Here is a 21538-nt window from a genome sequence, read left to right as displayed (position 1 = left end):
GGCTGGGATGTGACATGGCAAACACATCCACCAGTTTTCCAGAACAAGTCACTTTGTTGTCACTTTAATCCTTCCCACGTGGTCTAAAGGTGGCATTCACACTCTTTCCACATCATTAATAAGAAAGGTTTAAGGTCCCTTCCCACACATCCACTCCTTAATCATGTAACCACTAAACCTAGAAGTGAGGGCTTTGTGTCTAAAATGTTCAACAAGTTCCAAAAATCTACATGTTTGTCAATGGATGTGACCAAGGTTTGTAATGTTTACTTAAAGAACTGGCGGGAGACAAACAACTGAAAGAGAGTCTGGGAAAATGTGGCCTTTTCATCCCTAAATTTTATTGTCAAATGATCAACTACAAATTTATCCACAGATTGTATTGACTGCCAGGAAACGTTTCCAATAACCGCTCTGCCCCTCCCCCATTTAGAACCTATTTACATATCCTGTGGGACTGCCCTGATGTGAAGCACTTTTGGTCTAGAGTTGCGCGTGTTATCAGATGTAACTGGAATATGTGCTCCTAGTTTACCTAATGTTTTACTTTTAAATTATGACTCAGCAGTTAATGTTAGAACATCACTGAGAAGACTTTAACTTCTGGGCCTGACAGTTGCTAAAGAGATGTTAGTATTAAGCTGGAAGCCTCTTCATAAACTCCAGGTCTCCCAATGGATTATCTCATTACTCTACATGATTTCTCTGGAACTCTCTACAGCTCGATCTGGTGCAAAGAGAAATACAACGGACACCCTGTGCAAGTCAGTGGAAAAATCCAAATCAAGGACCCAGTCTGTGGACTAATGTCCAACAGTATACAGTGTTTATTTCTTCCAAGATATAATTTACAATCTTATTCTGTGGCAGTTTCTTACATTTCTACTTGATGTTTTTCTGTTTTGTACATCTATTATTTATACTTATAAGACAAGGTCAAGTGACAATGGAGGCGTTCATAATGATGAATCCACTCGACACTGCACTTCCCATCAGCTCCACACTGGGTGGTGACCATTAGTAGAGCATGTTGTGGAGGAGACCAAAACAAAGCTAAAAGTAGAGTGAATACATAACTTACTTTTTCCAAGTGGCCTCAAACACAAGGTTTTAAACTCCAAAGGAATGCCAGTGCTAATGCTATGAATGCTAATATAATATTTTTCAATCATCCTGGCATGTTTTAGCATCTCAAAAATACTGAATTTAGCTTAACAACAAAACCTCGCTGTAATTATTTTGTATATTGAGCTACAGCAGACTGCGTTTGCCTTCCCATGTGTGCAGAGTTAGAGATCTAACATACTGCTTATGTCACTTGTGTAACTCCACCACATGCGACCTACTTCTCCACTGAGTGTCATAATGCTGTGGGCCTTGTGTTACTGTGCATATTCTCCTTAGTGTCTGATTCTGTCATTTTTTAGCAGATCAATGTGCAATACACAAAAACATGTAATATGGCATGAAGAAGAAAAAAAAAAGCCTCATGACACAAATGTCCCTTGAGAGAAAATAAACATTATAATAAATGGTCTGATGTTTGAGCTTCTGCACCATCTGATGTTGTGCATCTGGAACATTTAGTCTATTTGTGTGAATAAGAGCTTTTGATGCATGATGTGAGTCAGGTGCGGATTGGTTAACTCCTCATACGCAATCTGGAACATTGCATGGAGAACGAAGCTGGACTTCTTGAACTTCCCTGAGTGGAAATTAACTGTCAGCTGAACAAAATATACGAATGTAAGATGTTTCCGTTAACTCAAGAGATGTGGTTTCAAAGGTGAGTTATTGCCTGTGTGCAATATGTATTTCAGCTTTACATGTTTGATGTCGGTCAAGAGAGATGCTTGGAGAGTGCTTCCACTAAAGCTCGCAGCTCTTTAATGCACTGAACTGACTTTTATAGCAATTACCAGCGCGGCGATTGAAATGCAAATCAAGCCTAATGTGGAGGATTAAATGTGTCCCTCAGTGACAATATGGCTGAGTGTAATCTCTGTATTAGCACTTGCTCTAAACCGTTTAAATGGTTCTCTCTGGGAGAAGAAACCCTGCTGGGTCACATCAGTCGTACAATTCTGAACATATCAAAATATTGTGCTACCAAGTGGAAAGCGTTTGTGATAACACTATGAACGACAGTTTGAAGCCTCCAGGGTATGTGTGTATTGCTGTTACCTTTGCACCAAACATGAAATGTACACTTTGATTTATTGCAAGGTTTTAAAGTTTAATTCTTGCACAGGTTTTTCTAAACATTGCTTCAGAAGAGAAGAATTGGGAGCAGTTCTTTAAATCATAATAGAAAACACAGAGAAAAAGAACAGAGAGAGAGAGAGATCTGAGTTTGGCAAACTGAGAACGGGAATAAATGACTGACTCACTAAAAAGGAAGTAATACACTGACAATAACAACAGAATACAGTACAATGTGTTGGAAATATCAATGAAAAAACAAAAGACAAAAAGGTCACGGCTACAGCAGTTGACTGACGTTAGCACAGGAGATCGTCCTGATCAAAGCTGAATTTGTAAAATCCAAAAATTGTAATTGAAGAGAGGAAGAAAATCAAGAGAAAAGTAAAACTCTATGCAGAGGTAGAGTTCAGTGCACAACGCTATGACACACACCTAGTGACCAGCTGACAGGACGCCACAGGGCAGGAGTTCTTTTCTGTCAGGGGTAATCTTCCACCTCAGGACTCACCATAGTTGACCACATGGCATCAACGCTCACCTCTGGGTCTAGAGAACACCAGACTGGGCTGTATGCACACATACATACAATAAATAGGATATACAATCTCTGAATACCTCTAACAGTTTGAACTCACAACAGCAACTCCAATAACATTACTTTCCTACAGACATAGTTTGCACTTTATTTTCCACTCATTCAAAGCACCATGCAAAGCAACCACCTTTTCATTTACTTTATGTGCAAGAGGGCCGGTACAGAGCAACTGGATGGTCCTTCATCTCCACACCACTTTGGTACAGTTCTGTCCCTTCTCACGCCTGCTGGTCAGAGGTGGAAATCTCACTGACTGACTAACTGAGTCTCCAGTAGCTTCACAAGACATGACTTCAATCACAGAGGTGGAAGTTGCTGATGAAATGCACAAAATAAGCTAGAGGCTTGAAGGAGGATGCGCTGATGCCACATCTGAATTACACCTTTTTTTCTGACCTTTTGTTTTATGAAGAAAAAAGTTGTTGGTTTTTTTTTTGTGTGTTTTTTTTTTTAGACATTTCCAGGTTATGTCATAGTATTTTTTTAAGCATATGGTGATCTCGTGGAGAATAGGGTGAGTCCAGCTGATCATAAGGCAAATAACCACTATTTTAAAGTGTGTATATTAAAAACATTACTTCATACTTTAATTTAATCCAATATCCTTATAAAAGTAGAATTACTTAAATCAATTCAAGTCAGATATTTTGCAGATTTACCCTCTACTACATTCCTGTATATTTTCCTATTTCTGCTTTAAGAAAAGAGCAAATCAGGACATGATTTGTTCATGAAAAACTATGAATGGCCTTTTTCGCTTTTTTTCCAGTAAATGCAAAAAAAAACAAAAAAAAAAAACTACGGAGCCCAAAACTGACAAAATGTTGTAAAAATTTGTTAAACAATTAAAATGTCTAATAAAGCTTTGTTCTTTAACTCTCAACTAACTTCCAATCACTTTGTTTTTTTAACTTTACCACTGATCAGTTGATAAAATAAATAATGAAAAAAAAAACAACTTTATTTATTTACTCTTCTATCTTTATCTTTAATATTTATTGTTCAACTCCTTCACTTCCATTTTTTTTTGGTCTTGGCACATGTTACATTTATCTATTTTTCTCACACAACACTGTCACATGGGGGAAACAAAAATAGGGAACAGATTAATAGTTCAATGTGTACCAACACTAAAAAAAGTTGGAAAATGAAGGTGCTCACAAATAAAATGAGATGATTAGATTTTATATTATATGTTAGATGTTAAAAAAATTAAAAGCTTTATATGTCTTTTTGGTCTAGTTTAACTATTTAACTAACAACATTTATTGATCTACTCTTACATTTTGTCAGTTTCAGGCCTCCGTAGGGAACAAGCATTATTAATCACAAACATATGAATCTGGCAATGTTTCCACAGAGAGGGGTTAAAATATAATTTTTTAAAAATGACAACAAATAATAAAATGAGCCTGAATTGTCTTGTATAATCTAGAAACCACATACAGTAAGTAACACACAAAAACTTGGCATTTTCTGCAGCGCAGAAACATCAAAACAAGAATACAGACAAAACAGATCTTCAGTGGTGTCACCCATTTAAATCTTAATACTTCTCTTATTTATTGTCTCCCTCTGGCTCAGTAAAAACTGAGCCAATATAAATATTCTCACATCATTCTGTGTTTTTTTTTGTTTGTTTTTTTCCTGGTTTTTGTGTTGTTGTTTTTTTACAGTACGACTTCAGTCTACAGATTTGCACACTGGCACTGTATTTACACTGTACAGAGACAATTTAGCAATTTTTTTTACAATCTATCTTTTTGTGAGCAGTGTCAGAATTGTCACTTAACGTGTTTTTCATTCATTGCGGTCCCCTCCAGAACAATGTCAAAAAAACAACAAATCAACCCTGAAGAATCATGCTTTTAGTGGCTTCTACATGTCAATATTCCAATTGTGCTGTTTGTTGGTGAGCTGGAAGAACCGTACAAAATGTTAAAGAAAAATACTTCAGTTATTTGTTCTTTTCCTCCAGTAGAAAGGGGATAAGTGTTAAACTAGCTTATTACAGGCACCACAGGTCAGGACAATGGCAGTGAATAAAGTACAACAGAAGCTCTACAGTATGTCTCAGAGCAGTGGACCCCCATCTTCCAGTCAGTCTTCTCCCAAGTGCACATGCTTTATTGTATCTAAACCCAACAACAAAGTGATGCATGAATATTGCTTTAAGTGAACAGCTGTATCTGAATGGCGGCTGGATGGCCTTGCTGTAAGACAAACCGTTCTGCAACTGAATTTGTACAAGATGAATTTCCCAGGTCCTTCAAAGCACCCTTGAGCTAAACACTGAATCGCTTTTTCACTGTTTGCTCTCTGGATGAGAACTTCAGTTAGATGGCTACAATGGGATATATGGGATATGGCTACTAAGGAGGGGTGATGATATGTAGTCCAGTCAAATGTATTCACTGTACACTGAGGCTGACAGTGGAATGTATATGTCTCTTCTTTGTGCTTGAGGTTTCTGCTGGATGGGAATGCAAACAAAACAGATAGAGAGCAACAAAACACTAAAATAAACTGAGGAATTGAGCTTTTAAAATTTTAAATGTGCCTGCAAGCTGTCAGAAACTGATGGCATGCTTCAGCTAAGAAAACAGACTGAGCCAGAGGATTAAAATGAAAGGAATGTACAGGCCTCCGCCAATCAACCGTACGAGGCGGTCGAGCCTCAAAAGGAATAACACGACACTGTTGCTGCTGTCATGAGTTGGATTTCGCATTGAACTAGTCCCTGTTTTCTTTTCCTAACTCCACACATTCTGTTATATTCCCAGCTCTGTTTCCATTTGGCCTCTTCTTCTCTTCTGCAGTCAAGGTTGTCGTCCCCACGACTTCCACTTGCACGCTTCAGTTTGGTTCAGCTCAGCTCCGTTTGGTGCAGTGCAGACAGCCAGTGGGACTTCTCTTATGTACAACAACCCAGAGAGGGTGCAATCACACTTGTTAAAGTGCCTAATTGTGGAAAAGTGTGTGTGTGTGTGTGTGTGTGTGTGTGTGTGTGTGTGTGTGTGTATTCCAAACAGACCCACTGATCCACAGGGCTGCTGCCCACTCGGTGTGTCTGCTCACCAGGCAGAGATACAGTATGTCTGACAGGTCTATCTCTTCCTCTGCTGCGTGCTGCTGGCGCCCAGTGTTAGGAAATGATGGCCGGACACCACCGCACCACCATCAGGTTGTCTGCGCTCACCGACCGCTTCTTAGCTAGTTTCCTCAAGTCCTTGTATTTGTCGTCACACAACCGTGAGATGGCCTGAAAGTCAAAACACAGCAGAAGTGAAATGGAGATGCTGAGGCCCACTCTTTGATTTATTCAGAGTAACTGGTTGAGATCTCTGTCTGTGAAATATGAGAGACAGCAATCTGAACCAAACACAGGAAATATCCCAAAACCCTCAGAGGAGGAGAGGAGTACCGCCATCTGATAATGAGACAAACATAAACATAAACTGTGAAATCCCAGTGTTTTGACTGAGAGGTCACTCGCTCTTTTATTTTCCTTATGTTTCATTTTATATGATTATTGGCTTTAAGTATTCAGGTTTTAAAAAAGATCCAACCAGATCCATTCTTGGCAGTCTGTTATTCTGAGATAACAAAGACGTTTGGAGGCCTTTTCTTCATTACCTCGTGATTACAGGCTAAAAATAACATGACATAAATTAAATTTAAATAGTTTTATAACAAAAAATAAATAAATTAAGTGTCTTGCATAATTTTATGAAGGTGTATTAGGGACGCTGCAGGTAAAAAAAATTGACATATTCTGAGCAAAAAACTCACAAAAAAGAAATTTACATTGAAGTTGTAAATTTATGAGAAAAACCACAAATATTCTGTGAGATTAGTAAGTACTGAATAAACTAAGAGTAGACCACATGTAAAGCCCTAGTTTAAAGGTTGTTTGTGAAACACCAGTGTTCACAGGCTGAGTAATGACATATACAAACTGTGCTCATTTAGAGAAACAATAAAACATCAGCAGTACAGTGCAGTGCATGTTAGGAATGTAGCCTACTGTGACTAACAAAAATAAATATTTTTTTCTCACAAATGTATGACTTAAAATCTCAGAGAATATTAAAGTATTTTTCTCATAAATTTACGACTTTAATGTCGTTATTACCCCCCTCTCCCCAGCTCCCCATACGCTGTCATGTATTTAGGTGTAATAATATAAATGTTTGCCCTCACACAGCCCTAGTCACACAGATGTTTTCACTTGTTGTCTGATCGGACCTCTTGTCAGACGGTGTACAAACAGGACTTGATTGGCCCCTCCCTCACTCTCTTGCTCTGTTACACCTGTTAGGGCAGGACACCTTATCCTGCTACCACTGCTACCACTCTTTACACCTTTGTGACATCCCACACATCCGGGTGTATCTGTACCCAGCTTGGATCTGACAACAGCAGCTGAAAACAGACGCCTGTGTGGGTGTGCAGGGCCTCTGGTGCTTGTTTAGTACATTACTCTGGTAACATAAGTGTAGAGCAAATCAATACACCTTTTCACAGCTGACTGGTCATAGCAGGAAAGCAAATGTCTCTAAATCTGTGAATATGTGAAAGACTTACAACTGAGATATCACGCACAGTACAAGAGCTTTGGAACAAGAGAAACAAGATGGGATGAAGCTGTGATTAATGTTGTTAATTAAACCAGTGCTTCACTGCTGTGACATGTGAACATGTCTGCTGTGGTCTATTTCAGATGAATAGAGGAAAAAGCAGGAAGATACATCCTCCAGCATCATCACTGTGGCTGAGATGTGTTCAGGGAGAGACAGATGCTGAGGCACTGAAGCTAATTACACAGCGTCATAGCCTTACATCCCATCCTTCACCCAACTGTGCTGTGTGTGAGTGTGTGTCAAGCTGAGGCTCTTCAAAAATACTAATTACCCAGATGGCCATGGTTCATTGTCAGACAACATTAAATAGGACTCAGATTTGACCAAACCTCTAGCTTTTTGTTTCCTAATTTTTCTGTTCGACCTGAACAACAGTCAGCATCTAAATCTGCTGCTGCTTTTCTGTGTGTGCACTGCTCACCTCTAGTTTCTGGGCCTTGTCCCTGCTGAGTGGCTCCAGGGGGAAGCTGAGGTTGTTGGCCTCAGCCAGGGAGCGCAGGTCGAAATAATACTTGGCGTAGACGCTGGACGGCACGTTGATGTTGAACTGCAGCAGCTCCAGGAACTGACGCTCCAGTTCATTCCTTCAGCAGAGAGAGAGAGGACGTGTCAGGCGAGAAATGAGCCCTTTGACATATTTGAAGGAGAAGCAGACCTGGTTGAGATTCTGTGTCGCTGCATGCCGGCATTGAAACAAACAACCCCGACAGAGAGCCAGTGGATGACACTTTTAAATGCAAGTACTGGGTTTCAGCTCAGTTCAACAGCTAACGGTACAACTGTTAAAACCAAGGGCCTTATAACCTCAAGTATTTGTGGAAAAAGAAAGTTACGTTGTCATAGCTGCTAGGCGACAGGAGCTACACTTTGTGGCGCAACAGTTAGGGCGAGGACCAAGTGGCAGCCCACCATGATGTCTCTCATTGGTCTGTGACCTGCCATTTTGAAGCCTCCAGTTTGTAATTTGGCCGTCGCCATCTTGGTTTTTTGAAAACAGAAGAAACCATATTAGGAGGAGAAGGTGGAGCTGAGGAGGAGGGAGGGGTGGATCTGACCTGCTCTGTAACTCTATCCTGCTGCTTTATCCTCGCTGTGAGTGATACAGTCTGTCAATCACACGGTAACCCCGCCCTAATGCCCGCCCTGCTTTATCATCTATTTTCCTTGAAATGAGACCATAATTTGAAAAATGAACATTATGTTGTAGTGAAGAAGACTTGAAACTAGTGATTGAGACCTTAAACTAGGAAAGATTTACAGAGGTAATAAATTAAGTGAGAAATAGAGACATTTTCCCATAGACTTCAATACAATCAGACTTCTTTTCACAACCAGTGGAACCGCTAGTTGGGGACAGCTGGTGACACAAAGTGAAAATCCTCCGTAGGCCAGACCGTCTAATTTCTGCTCAGCCTTCAAAGGGCCACACTTTTGAAGACTGCGGGCTCCAAAGGATGTGGCCCCTGAATTGGGCCACAGCTCATGTCTGCAAAGAAATCCTGCAAAGACCATCCTGGCAAATCTATCACCTCATACAGACAGCGGGTGTCATCTTCACATGAACAGTGCCAATGCACAAGCACTGAGTAAATCCCCAGTACGCCCACCAAACATAAGCCTGTCTTCATAATGACAGGGAGTCATACCTGTGCAACAGAGCCCTGGGCCCCAAGTAAGAAAGAATATTAATCCCACATTTTGAAAATGCTATTGTCACGCATTTTCTCGCGCTCTGTGATCCCCTCTGCAGCTGGTGATGACAGCCGCTTTCATCTTTTTCTCTTCAGTCATGGCCGAGTCGTTTTGCATTGTAACCTGCAGAAGAAGCTCCATCCATCTCTTCCTTCAAGCCTTTATTCCCCCACCCATGCACATTTACAGGCGTGCAGCAACAGACACGCTAAATTTAGACTCCAGTGTAGCCATATTCTGCCTAATAATACTGCCTCTTTTTATCTCGCCATGGCGCTCGTTCAAGCTATTCTGATCTGTTTCTCTGTGTTTCTCCTCTCCTCATAATTCTTCCTAAACTCCCTCGCAGTTATTTTACAGCTGAGAGGTGGAAAGGGGAATTCAGCAGGCCAGCTTCCAGAGCAGGGGTTTAAAAAAAGATAAAACTGATCTACCGAGGAAATTTCTGGTCAAACACTGAGTCACTGTCCAGTAAACTGCCGTTTGGGCGCACAGCAGAAGCACATGCCGCTGGAAAGTGTCCTGCACAGGTGGATTACAGTCAGTCGGCTGAGTGAATCTGAGCCCAAGGACGAGAATATACAGCCGCTGGTGCAGAAGAGTGAGGTCAGAGGTCGCAGCGGTGGCAACATGTCTACAGTATCATGTTCCCCCTCAGATTAATCCAGACATTCCTGTGGATTTCAGACGGATGTGGTACAGGACACAGTGTTGTGTGTCATGCTGAAGATGCTTCCTCCCTGTCTTTAGAGCCCAGATTAACAATTACACACAACAATTACTTTTTCTTATTTAATTTAAAACATTAAATCATGAAACAAAATATCCAATTTGTTCCTTCACAAATCATTTTTTCTCCAGTGAACACTTAAAGGTCCCATTTGTAGAAAATGAAATAGTAACTTTGTGATGTCACAACAAAGCAGTCACCACTCTCAGCCAGCTTGGTGACTTGATTTCATGTGGATTATTGACTTTTATTTATAGATAGTCCAAGAAAAACTATAACTATACCTCTAATATAAACTGCATAAATCTAGACTGCACCTTCTGCATCCTGTGTTTCTTGGCTCGAGTCATTAGGACCCGGTCTGAGGGCCACAACAAATGACAGGCAAGGGTGTCAGACAAAATGGGCAGAGGTCAACCTGAGCATGTCCAGACCACCACACAAGTGACTCTCAACACCTCTTGAACCCAGGCTGACCTCACAAACGCAGGCTATTCTGAGCCCAGAAAGACCCTGACTGTCTGCCACAAACTGGGGCAAAGACAAGTAAAGACAAGAACAGGGAATAACAAAGGCTGAGACTGTGCACCAACAAAGTTCAGCAATGCTTGTTTCAAACAGAGATGAAGCAGTTAGTCAGTTAATTAATTAGTCGATCAATAGAAAATGAAGTGATTTATTGCCTCAGTTATTTTTTAAGCAAAAAACTGAATATTTAAGTTTTCTGTGATAATAAACTGATTTTTTTTTTACATTCTGTTTTTAAACATGTTATAGAATCAGCTGAATAATCAATAATAAAATAATCATTGGTTAGTGTGAAGTTTTAGATTCAAGGCAGTCATGTTTTAACATAGACTTAAATCTTAATTATTAATAAAGTATTTTATCTGTCATCTTATCTTATGTTTTGAGCTTCATAAATGAACCATGAAAGGGACAATAACTTTCATTTACAATGGTATGCATACACATGGGGTTTGAATGACTGTAAGTTGTGTTTGTAAGCATCACACACACACACACACACACACACACACACACACACACACACACACACACACACACACACACACACACACACTCTGCTGTCATCTTCTCTTTGCTTCGTACTGTTTCTTACACTCTAAGAAAATATGCTACAATATGTGCTCCTATGCAAACCATCGTATGGTACATTCAGTCATATGACTGCACCTCCCACACAAAGAGACTGGTTTCTTTTTGAGAGAGGCTGTTGTGATGGAGCCACTCCAGATGGTTCCCTCGCTCTCAAGATCACTGCAGCACTGTGCAGCAGAAGACGGCTTCCAAAGAGAGGAAAAAGAAGTGACTTGTGGTTTTTTAGCTTGTTTCACACCTACTGACTAATGTATTTATTCTAATACCACCCGGTTTCCAACTATGCACATGTTGTGCAGCACATTTCTGGCCAGAAATAAAACGTCAGTATAAGATGTTTTCTCAGTGCTCACTGGTTTTCGAAATGCTTGTTAAAAGGAAGATATTAAAGGTCCATTGTTAACACTTCTCCTGTGTTTTATTTGATGGGTTGAAGATATAATTGTGGTTGTCAGAACCAAAAACCATCTCAGTGTAGTTTTACATCTCCTCTCTCTGGCTTCTCTCTGGAGCTCGAGTAACAACATGTCAGTCAGCTAATCAGAGGAGAGGATTTGAGCCTCTCTTTTGATTTTTCTGAGTGATCAAATCAAAAATCAAAAATCAAAAATATAGGAGATTTCAGGTAAACACTCAGAGAAACCAAATCCTGCAAGGTTGAATGGTCGGTCCAGGTGGGCGGGGCTTGGAGCATGGCTGAGGGTGGTGACTGCTTTGTTGTGACATCACAAAGTGGTTTAAAGCTGGTTTTAAGGCTCAGTTTCTGAATACAGGCTGTGTGCATTTCTCTGTGGACTGAGGCTTTGATACTTTCACAGTATTAATATAGAACCTAGACCTGCTTTATAATCAAAAACACATGAACATCTACCTTTATACAATATGAGACCTTCAAATTAATAGTTTGGGTTATTTAATGTGGGATTGTGCGATGTAGTCATACATAGTGTGTATAATAATGTGTTACCTGCAGTAGATTCAGATCAGCCTGCTGCCAGTTTAGAGAAGCAGGCAGGAGCACTGGCACAGAAGACCAAAACAATCCAATATCCATTTACATGTTTGCTTCATTTAGACTATTTTCAGTGCTTTATCCTCCCGTCAAAAACAGAGTGAGGTTTAGCTCTCTCTGATTCACTCTGACCTGTGGCTGCAGTGCAATACAGTGTGTGCCGTAAGTGCGCTTGTGCGTAGGGATACATTAGTTCAGTGTTTGAGAAAAATATAGTGCTGTTTTGACGGGAAGATACGGCCACGTGCACAGCAGCACTTCGCTCTGCTGGTATGCCATGTTCCTTGGTGCCTCTCCTAACTGGCAGCGCGCTCATCTGATTCTACTGCAGGTAATACACTAACTAGGTACGACCTAACACAACCCCACATCAAATCACTTTAGGTTATACATCAGCTGTAGCCAATTTACTTTTTGTTCTCAATATAAGTCAGCTATAAAGGCCATGGGTTACTACTTGAGAGTAAAATTATATTTTCAGTGTGGTCCTGCTGTGTAATAAAACACACCTCCTGCCACCTTCATAACACAGAAACATCAGTTTACTGTAATTGACCTGAATCTATAGGCCTTTCTACTATGTGTGTGCATCACGTTTGTGTTCACTTTTCACCACCTACATATCAACAAAATGCAATTTGGTGCGTGTTGTGGGTTTCTCCGGTGACTCACATGTCCTCCACAGTGATATCCTTGAGGATTTGGCAGTAGTCCACGTTCCAGACTGCCTGGTCGTCCCACACCTTGGATGCCAGGAGGATGGCTCCTAACACGATACGCTTCCAGTTGGCAGGACAAATGTCAATCTCAGCGTAGGTCAGGAGCCTCTCCAAATACACCTTAGACAAAGAAACGTGTCATGTGTAAGCAAAAGTTTCTCGTTTCTACTTCTTGAACATTAAAAGATTATACTGTACATAATAAATGACAATAAACTTAAATTACATCAGTCCATTTCCTGCATTATAAGCAGGTTCTCACGTTCTCTCCCTGCCTTTCTTCCTTTACAGAGTTAGTTTGCTGCTTTACTCTTGCACATGTTCCTGCCCACTTCACCTCCAGGTAAAAACCACAATAACAAGATGAAATCATCCCTGGAGCTTGCTCATTAAATATCCATGTGGATCGAACCCCTCCATCTCTCTGCCTCTCTCCCCGTTTCCATTCCTCTCTCCCTCCCTGTCTTTCAGTAGCCAGAATTCCCACAGTGTACAGATCACAAAGCACAGTGAACCCTCAGGCACCTGTTCCTTACAAGATGTAATAATTGGACAGATGCTGATCCCTCTGATCTGCTGATTATCATTTTGTTGAATCCATGAGAGAATGTTTTCTATTACACTTCACAGCTGCTGTCAGTGGAAGCTGTAGAGATTTGCTGCATGGAAATAACTTTATGTCAAGCTGCCTGTGAATATTCTCATTTGTCCAGGTCATAGTATCTCAAAGGAGTTTTAAATCGAAAGCAACTGGACTTGGTTATTTGTCTAGGAAGACGTTTCACCTCTCATCCAAGAGGCTTCATCAGTTCTTTCTCGCACCTGACCAGGCTGGGACTGGTCCAACTCCCAGTCAAAATGGACTTTTTAGAAGATACTACCTTCATTGTACTTTTCGAAATGTTCTTTAAAGTGTTTTACATTACAATCTACAACAGAGTTTGTATTCCTGTCAGCTGTAGTATTTTAGGTATTAGGACAGACAACTTAAACATGAAATGTTCAAAAATCTGAAGCAAAGATCGTCTAATCTAAAAATAACATCATATTCTTATAGTTACAATAATTTTTCCCTAACTAATGATTGAACTAGTGATTTAATTTTTTCATTTTCTGTTAATAAACTGTGCCGCGGCCTCAACAGCAATCTGATTTTAGAGCCTTTACAGTAGCATTAAGAAGTCTGACATCTCAGTTGACAGGATGGCAGTATAATTGGGTTTGCAGAGATGCTGTATTTTTTATGGCAGAGTGGAACATACTGTGCTCTCCACTTGTTATAACTCGGTGTGAATCTGCACAGTGGCAGAACTGTCAGCTTTATGTGACTTAAAAACCTTTGCAGAATCCGAGAACAGAAAGTAGGTGGTCATGTGCTGGGAGGGTCATTACCATGTAATTACTACACATATAACGGTCCCTGGTGGTTGAAAATATTCTTTCATCCTATTTTGCAGCCGGGTTTGTTTGACTTGCTCATTCGCACAGCTCAGGTGGCTAATTGGACAAGTCATGCTGGGTCGGGCTTCGGGCCTGCAGGCAGTGCTAACCTATCTCTGCTGTGGCCCACAGACTGCCAACACACACCACATATATACACTCATCTGGCAGCAGGCAGCAAACACTGAAGACAGCCCTCGTGCAATGAGAGCCAGCCCACATGCTGAGTGATATCAATGCAACAGCACACAGAGAGAAAACTATGCAAACAAGCACAACAAAGAATCTAGAGGTTGGCAAACAGCAGCCAGATAAAACCCAAAGGATTTACTGTTGTGATTTCTGGGCAAATAAAGCAGATAAGGTTTGGTACTACACAGATCAGCAGGTCTCCATGGAGCTCAGAGGTGAAATTAACCTTTTACCTCGGGATCAGACTAATTCCTGAAACAGAGGAGGCTCTTACTGGATTAAAAACTGTAACATGGAAATGTCTGATGTTATTTAATAATCAATTTAATACTTTAAAATTTCTGTTACCTCCAGTGTCTTTGCACTTTAAAAGTTATCCTGCTCCAGAGTCTTACATCAGCTATTATTCATAGCAATGAGAAACCAAAGCAGCAAACACTTGATCACTCCATTAATGACTTCCGTCTGGCCAACGATCTGAATGAGTTCTACTGCCGCTTTGAAAGACAGTGGGACAAGCCTGACACTAACCTCCACATCAGAGCCACATCAGAACCCCCCTCCTCCTCCTCTACCAAAGGAACGTCTCTCTCTATCCTGGAGAGAGATGTCAACAGGCTTTTTAAGAAGCAGAACCCCCGCAAAGCAGCCGGTCCTGACTCTGTCTCTCCATCATCCCTGAAGCACTGTGCTGATCAGCTGTCTCCAGTGTTCACAGACATCTTCAACACCTCACTGGAGACCTGCCACGTGCCAGCCTGCTTCAAATCCTCCACCATCATCCCTGTCCCCAAAAAACCAAGGCCCACAGGACTAAATGACTATAGACCCATTGCCCTGACCTCTGTGGTCATGAAATCATTTGAGCGTCTTGTCCTGTCCCACCTCAAATCCATCACTGACCCACTCCTGGACCCCCTGCAGTTCGCCTACAGAGCCAACAGGTCTGTAGACGACGCCGTCAACATGGCTCTCCACTTCATCCTCCAGCACCTGGACTCCTCAGGGACCTATGCCAGGATCCTGTTTGTGGACTTCAGCTCTGCCTTCAACACCATCATCCCGGCTCTGCTGCAGGACAAGCTCTCCCAGCTGAGCGTGCCTGACTCCACCTGCAGGTGGATCACCGACTTCCTGTCTGACAGGAGGCAGCACGTGAAGCTAGGAAAGCACGTGTCTGACTCCCAGACCATCAGCACTGGATCCCCACAAGGCTGCGTTCTTTCTCCTCTGCTCTTCTCCCTGTACACCAACACCTGCACCTCCAGCCATCAGTCTGTCAAGCTCCTGAAGTTTGCAGACGACACCACTCTCATTGGACTCATCTCTGATGGCGATGAGTCTGCCTACAGGTGGGAGACTGAGCGTCTGGTGACCTGGTGCAGGCAGAACAACCTAGAGCTAAACGCTCTGAAGACAGTGGAAATGATAGTGGACTTCAGGAAGAGCCCAGCCCCACCCACCCCCATCACCCTGTGTGACTCCCCCGTGGCTACCGTGGAGCATTTTCGCTTCTTGGGAACCACCATCACACAGGATCTCAAATGGGAGCTAAACATCAGCTCCCTCATCAAAAAAGCTCAGCAGAGGATGTATTTCCTGAGGCAATTGAAGAAGTTCAACCTGCCAAGGACTATGATGGTGAACTTCTACACCTCCATCATCGAGTCCATCCTCACCTCCTCCATCACCATCTGGTACGCTGCTGCCACGGAGAGGGACAATAACAGACTGCAGCGTATCATCCACTCTGCTGAGAAGGTGATTGGCTGCAATCTTCCGTCCCTCCAGGACCTGTACGCCTCAAGGACTCTGAGGCGTGCAGGGAAGATTGTAGCTGACTCCTCCCACCCTGGACACAAACTCTTTGAGACACTCCCCTCTGGCAGGAGGCTGCGGTCCTTCAGGACCAAAACCTCTCGCCACAAAAATAGCTTCTTCCCATCTGCTATTAGCCTCATCAACAAGGCTAGAGAGCCCCACTGTTGCTGATCAATTGCACCAATCACCAGAAAAAATTCCTTGTATGTGAAAACATACTTGGCAATAAAACTGATTCTGATTCTGATTCTGATTCTGATTCTGATCACTGAGTTAAACTGATGATCAGTGTGATCACCTCCCTAACTGGTGGCTGTTTTAACTACTGTGTTCGGTTATTCAGCAATCTGAAACCATCAGCATGTATCTGTCAGTCTTTTTGCACAGATACAGACACACACACTGAGGCAGTCATAAATACAGTATGCCTGTGTCATTGCTTTCCAGTTAGTGCGGTCACAAATGCACACCCACCCACTCACCCACCCATGTGTGCGGTTCACACATTTGTGTGCCTGTCAGGAAGCAGAGCAACCCAATACTGGGCCGCTCATATTAACCCTGCACCTCCCAGTCTCCAGGGACACACGTGTCAGCACGAGCGACAAAGTGTGGAAAGAGATGTTTCTGGGCAGAGGATGAGTGGGGAGGGAGAGAGAGTTCATCTGAAAGTGAAGGTGGCAGATAAAAGTCAGGAAGCTGAGTACAGTTTAAAACAGCACATGTTAATTGACTCTGCTCTGTGTTTATATAAGTTAGTCTGTACTGCCGTAAAACAGACACTAATGCTCAACTGAGTAAAGGATCAAAACTCTCTAAATCAGATTTTATTTTAACCATCTGATTATTATTAAGTACAAATATAAATAAATAGTTAGATATTAAGCCTTAAGATTACTACATTTAAAGCCTTTTAATGCTTGTAATCACTTTATGATGAACAGAAAGCACGTGTTTGCTAAAGAAACTTTTTCCCTCAGAGAAAAAGAGACAAATGAGATAAGAAGTGAAGAACAACTGTCCTTGTTTTCACATTTTTAATACGCTTGAGCACCACTGGGCGCCCTGGTGGTTCACCTGGTGGAACACATCCCATGAAGGCTCAGAAATCAGCCTGAGGCCCTTTGCTGCATCTCTTTCTCCTCAACTTTCCTGTCTCTCTCCTATTGCAGCTACAATAATAAAGGTAACAATGCCCCAAAAAAACCCAACTTATTATTAAAATACAGGTGAGACTGCAGGATGACATAAGTGCTGCAGAGAGAGTCTACTGTACATGAAACTACTGTCTGCTTGCTACAGGCACAGACGTACTGTACATCACACAGTTCAGAAAAGAAAGTGCACAGATCAAACCAAACCCTTCCTCTTTCTGCTCTCTCCTGTGAGAACTTCACTTTCCAAAAGTAATGAAGACACAACCTCTGGAGGAAATTACTGATCATTGGTCCAAACATAAAACAGTGGGAGAAAACAGTCTGTGGACTGAAAAAAAAAAAAAAAAAAAAGAGAATCAAGAAGCAACAGTCCCTCCTAGTGTGAGCTCTGAAGTACACACACTCACACAAACGCACACATACAAACACTCACCAATGTGACAATCGCACATTCAGCGGTGAGCTGTGCGGCGCTGAACAGCGTCCTGACAAAGCGGTAGATCTGCTTCTGCTCTGGGTCGTGCTTGTCATAATCAGCAGGAACCTCAGACTTCTACAACAAGAATAAAATATCACAACAAATTTAATAAAATACTATTAAAAAATACCAACAAATCAGGTTCAGATCTGATCTGACTGTTTACCAACAGTGGAGATACAAGCTGCTAGTTGAGACTTTTGCTTATAAATGAGCGTTCATTTTGAAGGGAGTGCTTTGTAGTTAAATGGAGCATCAGGCAAAGTGGTTATGTAAATTCTTGGATTAAACCCTGCAAAAAATTGAACCGAAAACACATCTGAATGATCCAGATGGCTCCAGAGATTATTAGAAAAGATTTCCCCACTGTTTGATCCATGTGGGCTTATTTGCTGCTCATCAGTTTGTGTGGTTTTGTCTTGCTGATGAATCCTGACAGCTCTACAGCGTCTGCGTAATGGAAATGTATCTTCAGTTAAGGCCCTTACAGACAGCGGATGCAGTTTCTCATCGAAAATGTCCAACAACATTCTTCCGTCGGCGTCTCTGAAACAACAAACGCAAATTTAAAAAAAAAAAAACAACAACAGATGGTGTGAAACTAATTTAATTTAAAATATGACTTCACCCCCCTCTGAGATTTTTCCTGGTGCTGGACTACTTGTGAATTTTATTTAAAGCCAAAAAAAATCTGAAATAACTTGTACATGCCACTAAAGAATAAATCAGTTCATGCGTTATAGTTCTCTGCAGAAGGACGCCCAGTTCACTCAGCCTTCATATTCAGCAGCTTAAGAGCCTGACACTTCAACACAAAAGGCAGGTTTAGCTTTGTCTGTTAGCCTGAATGAATGAGTGAAAACACATGTCATACCTGTTCTTTATATGGTAGTATATTGCGAGGGCTACACTGTAAACACAAAAACAAAGAGAGATGACGTTGCATTTCAAAATAAAACCAGGATAAGACAAAGAAATTAAACATCAGACCGCGAGCTACTTCAACTTTGGCAGAAAAGCTTGTGACGTTACCACTTGATGGTGTATTTGAGGTTGGGCTGACTGACAGTGCTGTCGTCAAGGAATATGGTGGAGCATGAGCTGTACTTCCGTCTCACTGGGCCCGGGTGATGCTGGAGTTCACAAACAAACATACAGCACATACAAACACACAGACACACACAAATGTCAATCTCTATTCCTGTCATACTCACAAACAGACCTGCCAAAACGCCTGCAAGCAGCTATGGAAAGTAGGGCACCTGTAAGCCCACAAACTAATTCTGTCTGACCTCTGTCCACGTCTGACATGGCTGCATGCAGGGAATGGCATTTATGATTTATGGTGGAGTGCACCTTTAGACAAACCCCCCAAACCTCTATGTGGTGGACAATAGTCTTCTCATTGGCTCATTTTGCTCTAGTTTATTTAATAATAATAATAATAATAATAATAATAATAATAATGTTTTTAGGGCCTAAGGCAAAAAAACAGGTCAACAGGTTGAACAGTTATTTGCTGATAGTGAAAGTGAACTTTCCTCCCAGGAAATGAAGAATTGCATTTATTGTCCTCAGAATTAAAAAAAGAAAAAGAAAAAGAAAAAAAGTGTATTCTTTAAGATAAAAACCTCACTGGTTCCTCATTGAAACTGCACATTCTGGGGGGAGTGATTGGCAAAGATGAACTACACCATAATGGGATGGATTTATTTCTACTACATTCATTACATTTAAAGGTCCCATATTTTACATTTCCTGTGTTTTATTTGAAGTGTTGATATCCATAGGAAGATATATTTGTGGTTTTAAGAACCAAAAACCATCTAAGTGGCTTCTCTCTGGAGCTCTAGTAACAACAGGTCAGTGAGCTAATCAGAAGAGAGCCTCTGAGGCTTTGTTGTGACATCACAAAGTTCCAGAAGTCCTGACGGCTGATTTTAAGGCTCAGTGTCTGAATACAGGCTGTGTGCATTTCTCTGTGGACTGAGGCTTTGATACTTTCACAGTATTAATATAGAACCTAGAACTGCTTTATAATCAGAAACACATTTACTTTATACTATATGGGACCTTTAAGTACATCTGAACACTGAGGTCCTGAGTTTCTTTCAGATTATCACAGGTCCATGAATAAGGCTGTAAATGAGGTGAGCTGTGAGGTTTGAGGAGGGTGGGACAATGATAAAAGGTTTTTAAGGGTTATTCTGAGGTCTTTACCTTGTTCTCCGAAATGTGTGTGAACTTGCAAAAAATACATTAAAGAAGACATTAAAATTACCATCTGCACAATTATAATGGTCACACTTCTATTATTCAACCAAACGCATGCATAGATCTTTTCACAGTTAAATAATCACATTAACTTCATTAACGTCTGAGACCTTACTCTTGGACAGCATCCCTTATCTTACTTACATGGTTGATGTAAAGGCTCTTCCGCTTTTCTCGCACTGAAAAGAAAGATGGAGGGACAGGTGTCAGTGCTGTGGGACGCAGCGACACACACTTCAAGCTCAGTGTCAGTGCAGTACACAACCCTGACAGACAGGGAGCAGCATTTATCCAGGGTTCAGAAGCTCCCTGGCAAATATTGGATGAACACTTTCCTCCTCTCATTTGTTCTGCAGAGCTTTTAACAAAGCGAGGCACTTTCAGGACACAGCTGATGCTTTTCTCTCCTGATACACTGGAAATTGTGTTTTAATGTGTGGGAATGAGAGCGAGCTAATTAATGAATCCATTCATCATTTTGGCCTGTGTGAGTCCAAATTAAGTCAAGCAGACTGACTGTTTTAATTCAAGTGCAGATTAGATTTATCTGTTTTCGTTTCTCTCTGTTCCCACAAATCTGGTCATCTGGTTAATTCTGCTCAATAGACCTGCCGATTAATTAGCTTCATAGAGCTGTTGTACCAGGATGAGAGGTGTCATTCTAAATATGGAAACACACAAACACACACACACAGCTGTGTAGTCAGCAGTCTGTTTGTGTATCCTTGTGTGTATATGTGTGTATGTGCTTGCTCTGATGTAGGAACGCGCACGAGGGGGAAAGGAAGGCAAAGCAAACTGGAGCAGATGCAGAGCGCAGCGTCACACACAGTGACGTCGTAAGCTGTCTGGCACCTCTCATCCTGGTACTGGCTGTCTCTCACCTCTCTGACACACACACACACACACACACACACACACACACACACACACACACACACACACACACACACACACACACACACACACACACACACACACACACACACACACACACACACACACACACACACACACACTCTCTCTCTCTCTCTCTCTCTCTAATGCACATGTTTTTTTTCCCCACTGAGTGACTGCGTTTGCTGCTTTCTAGCAAAAAGCAGCAGGCTCTTATGTCATAAGTAGGGCTGCATATTTTTGTGAAAAAACAACAAAATCAAAATTCTGAAGACGGTCGCTGTGTCTCAACTCAGGGGCCCAATCCTTCAGAGATGCCATTTGAAGACTGACAGCATCGCAGCAGTGCAACTAGGCTGGCCACTTTCGAAAGCTCATTCAAATGTGGCCGAGAAATGCATCCTTCTTTTCCTGGGCAAGGAAGGATCCAATGGGTGGATCCTCATGGTCCAACCTGCCAGGATTCACAGCATGCAAAATAATATGGCAGCAAACAACTAACAGTACAACTGCTAAAACCAAGGACCTTAAAACCTCAAGTTTTTGCGAAAAAAAAGTTAT

At 41.6% G+C, this 21538-nt stretch overlaps 1 protein-coding gene across 2 annotated transcripts in view; it reads right to left on the bottom strand.

The window, feature by feature from the left end:
* Window positions 1-472: 472 nt before the first annotated feature.
* ccny (cyclin Y) overlaps window positions 473-21538 on the bottom strand; it is a 49828-nt gene continuing 28762 nt past the window's right edge. The window contains exons 5-12 of one of the 2 annotated variants that reach the window (XM_071485699.1): window positions 20225-20259; window positions 18839-18939; window positions 18681-18716; window positions 18295-18352; window positions 17762-17881; window positions 12672-12838; window positions 7865-8027; window positions 473-6062 (exon numbers count right to left, since the gene is read on the bottom strand). In XM_071485699.1, coding sequence (XP_071341800.1) covers window positions 5946-6062; window positions 7865-8027; window positions 12672-12838; window positions 17762-17881; window positions 18295-18352; window positions 18681-18716; window positions 18839-18939; window positions 20225-20259 — 797 coding nt within the window. In that variant the 3' untranslated portion in view covers window positions 473-5945. The remainder of the gene's footprint in view (window positions 6063-7864; window positions 8028-12671; window positions 12839-17761; window positions 17882-18294; window positions 18353-18680; window positions 18717-18838; window positions 18940-20224; window positions 20260-21538) is intronic. The other variant, XM_071485700.1, reaches the window with a different exon arrangement.

This window comes from Trachinotus anak, unplaced genomic scaffold (genome assembly GCF_046630095.1).
Source record: "Trachinotus anak isolate AG129_WGS33_773 ecotype Australia unplaced genomic scaffold, CSIRO_AGI_Tana_v1 ptg000009l, whole genome shotgun sequence".
Lineage (NCBI taxonomy): Eukaryota > Metazoa > Chordata > Actinopteri > Carangiformes > Carangidae > Trachinotus > Trachinotus anak.
The sequence above is the reverse complement of the archived record's forward strand: the minus strand, read 5'-3'. Positions and strand labels throughout refer to the sequence as shown.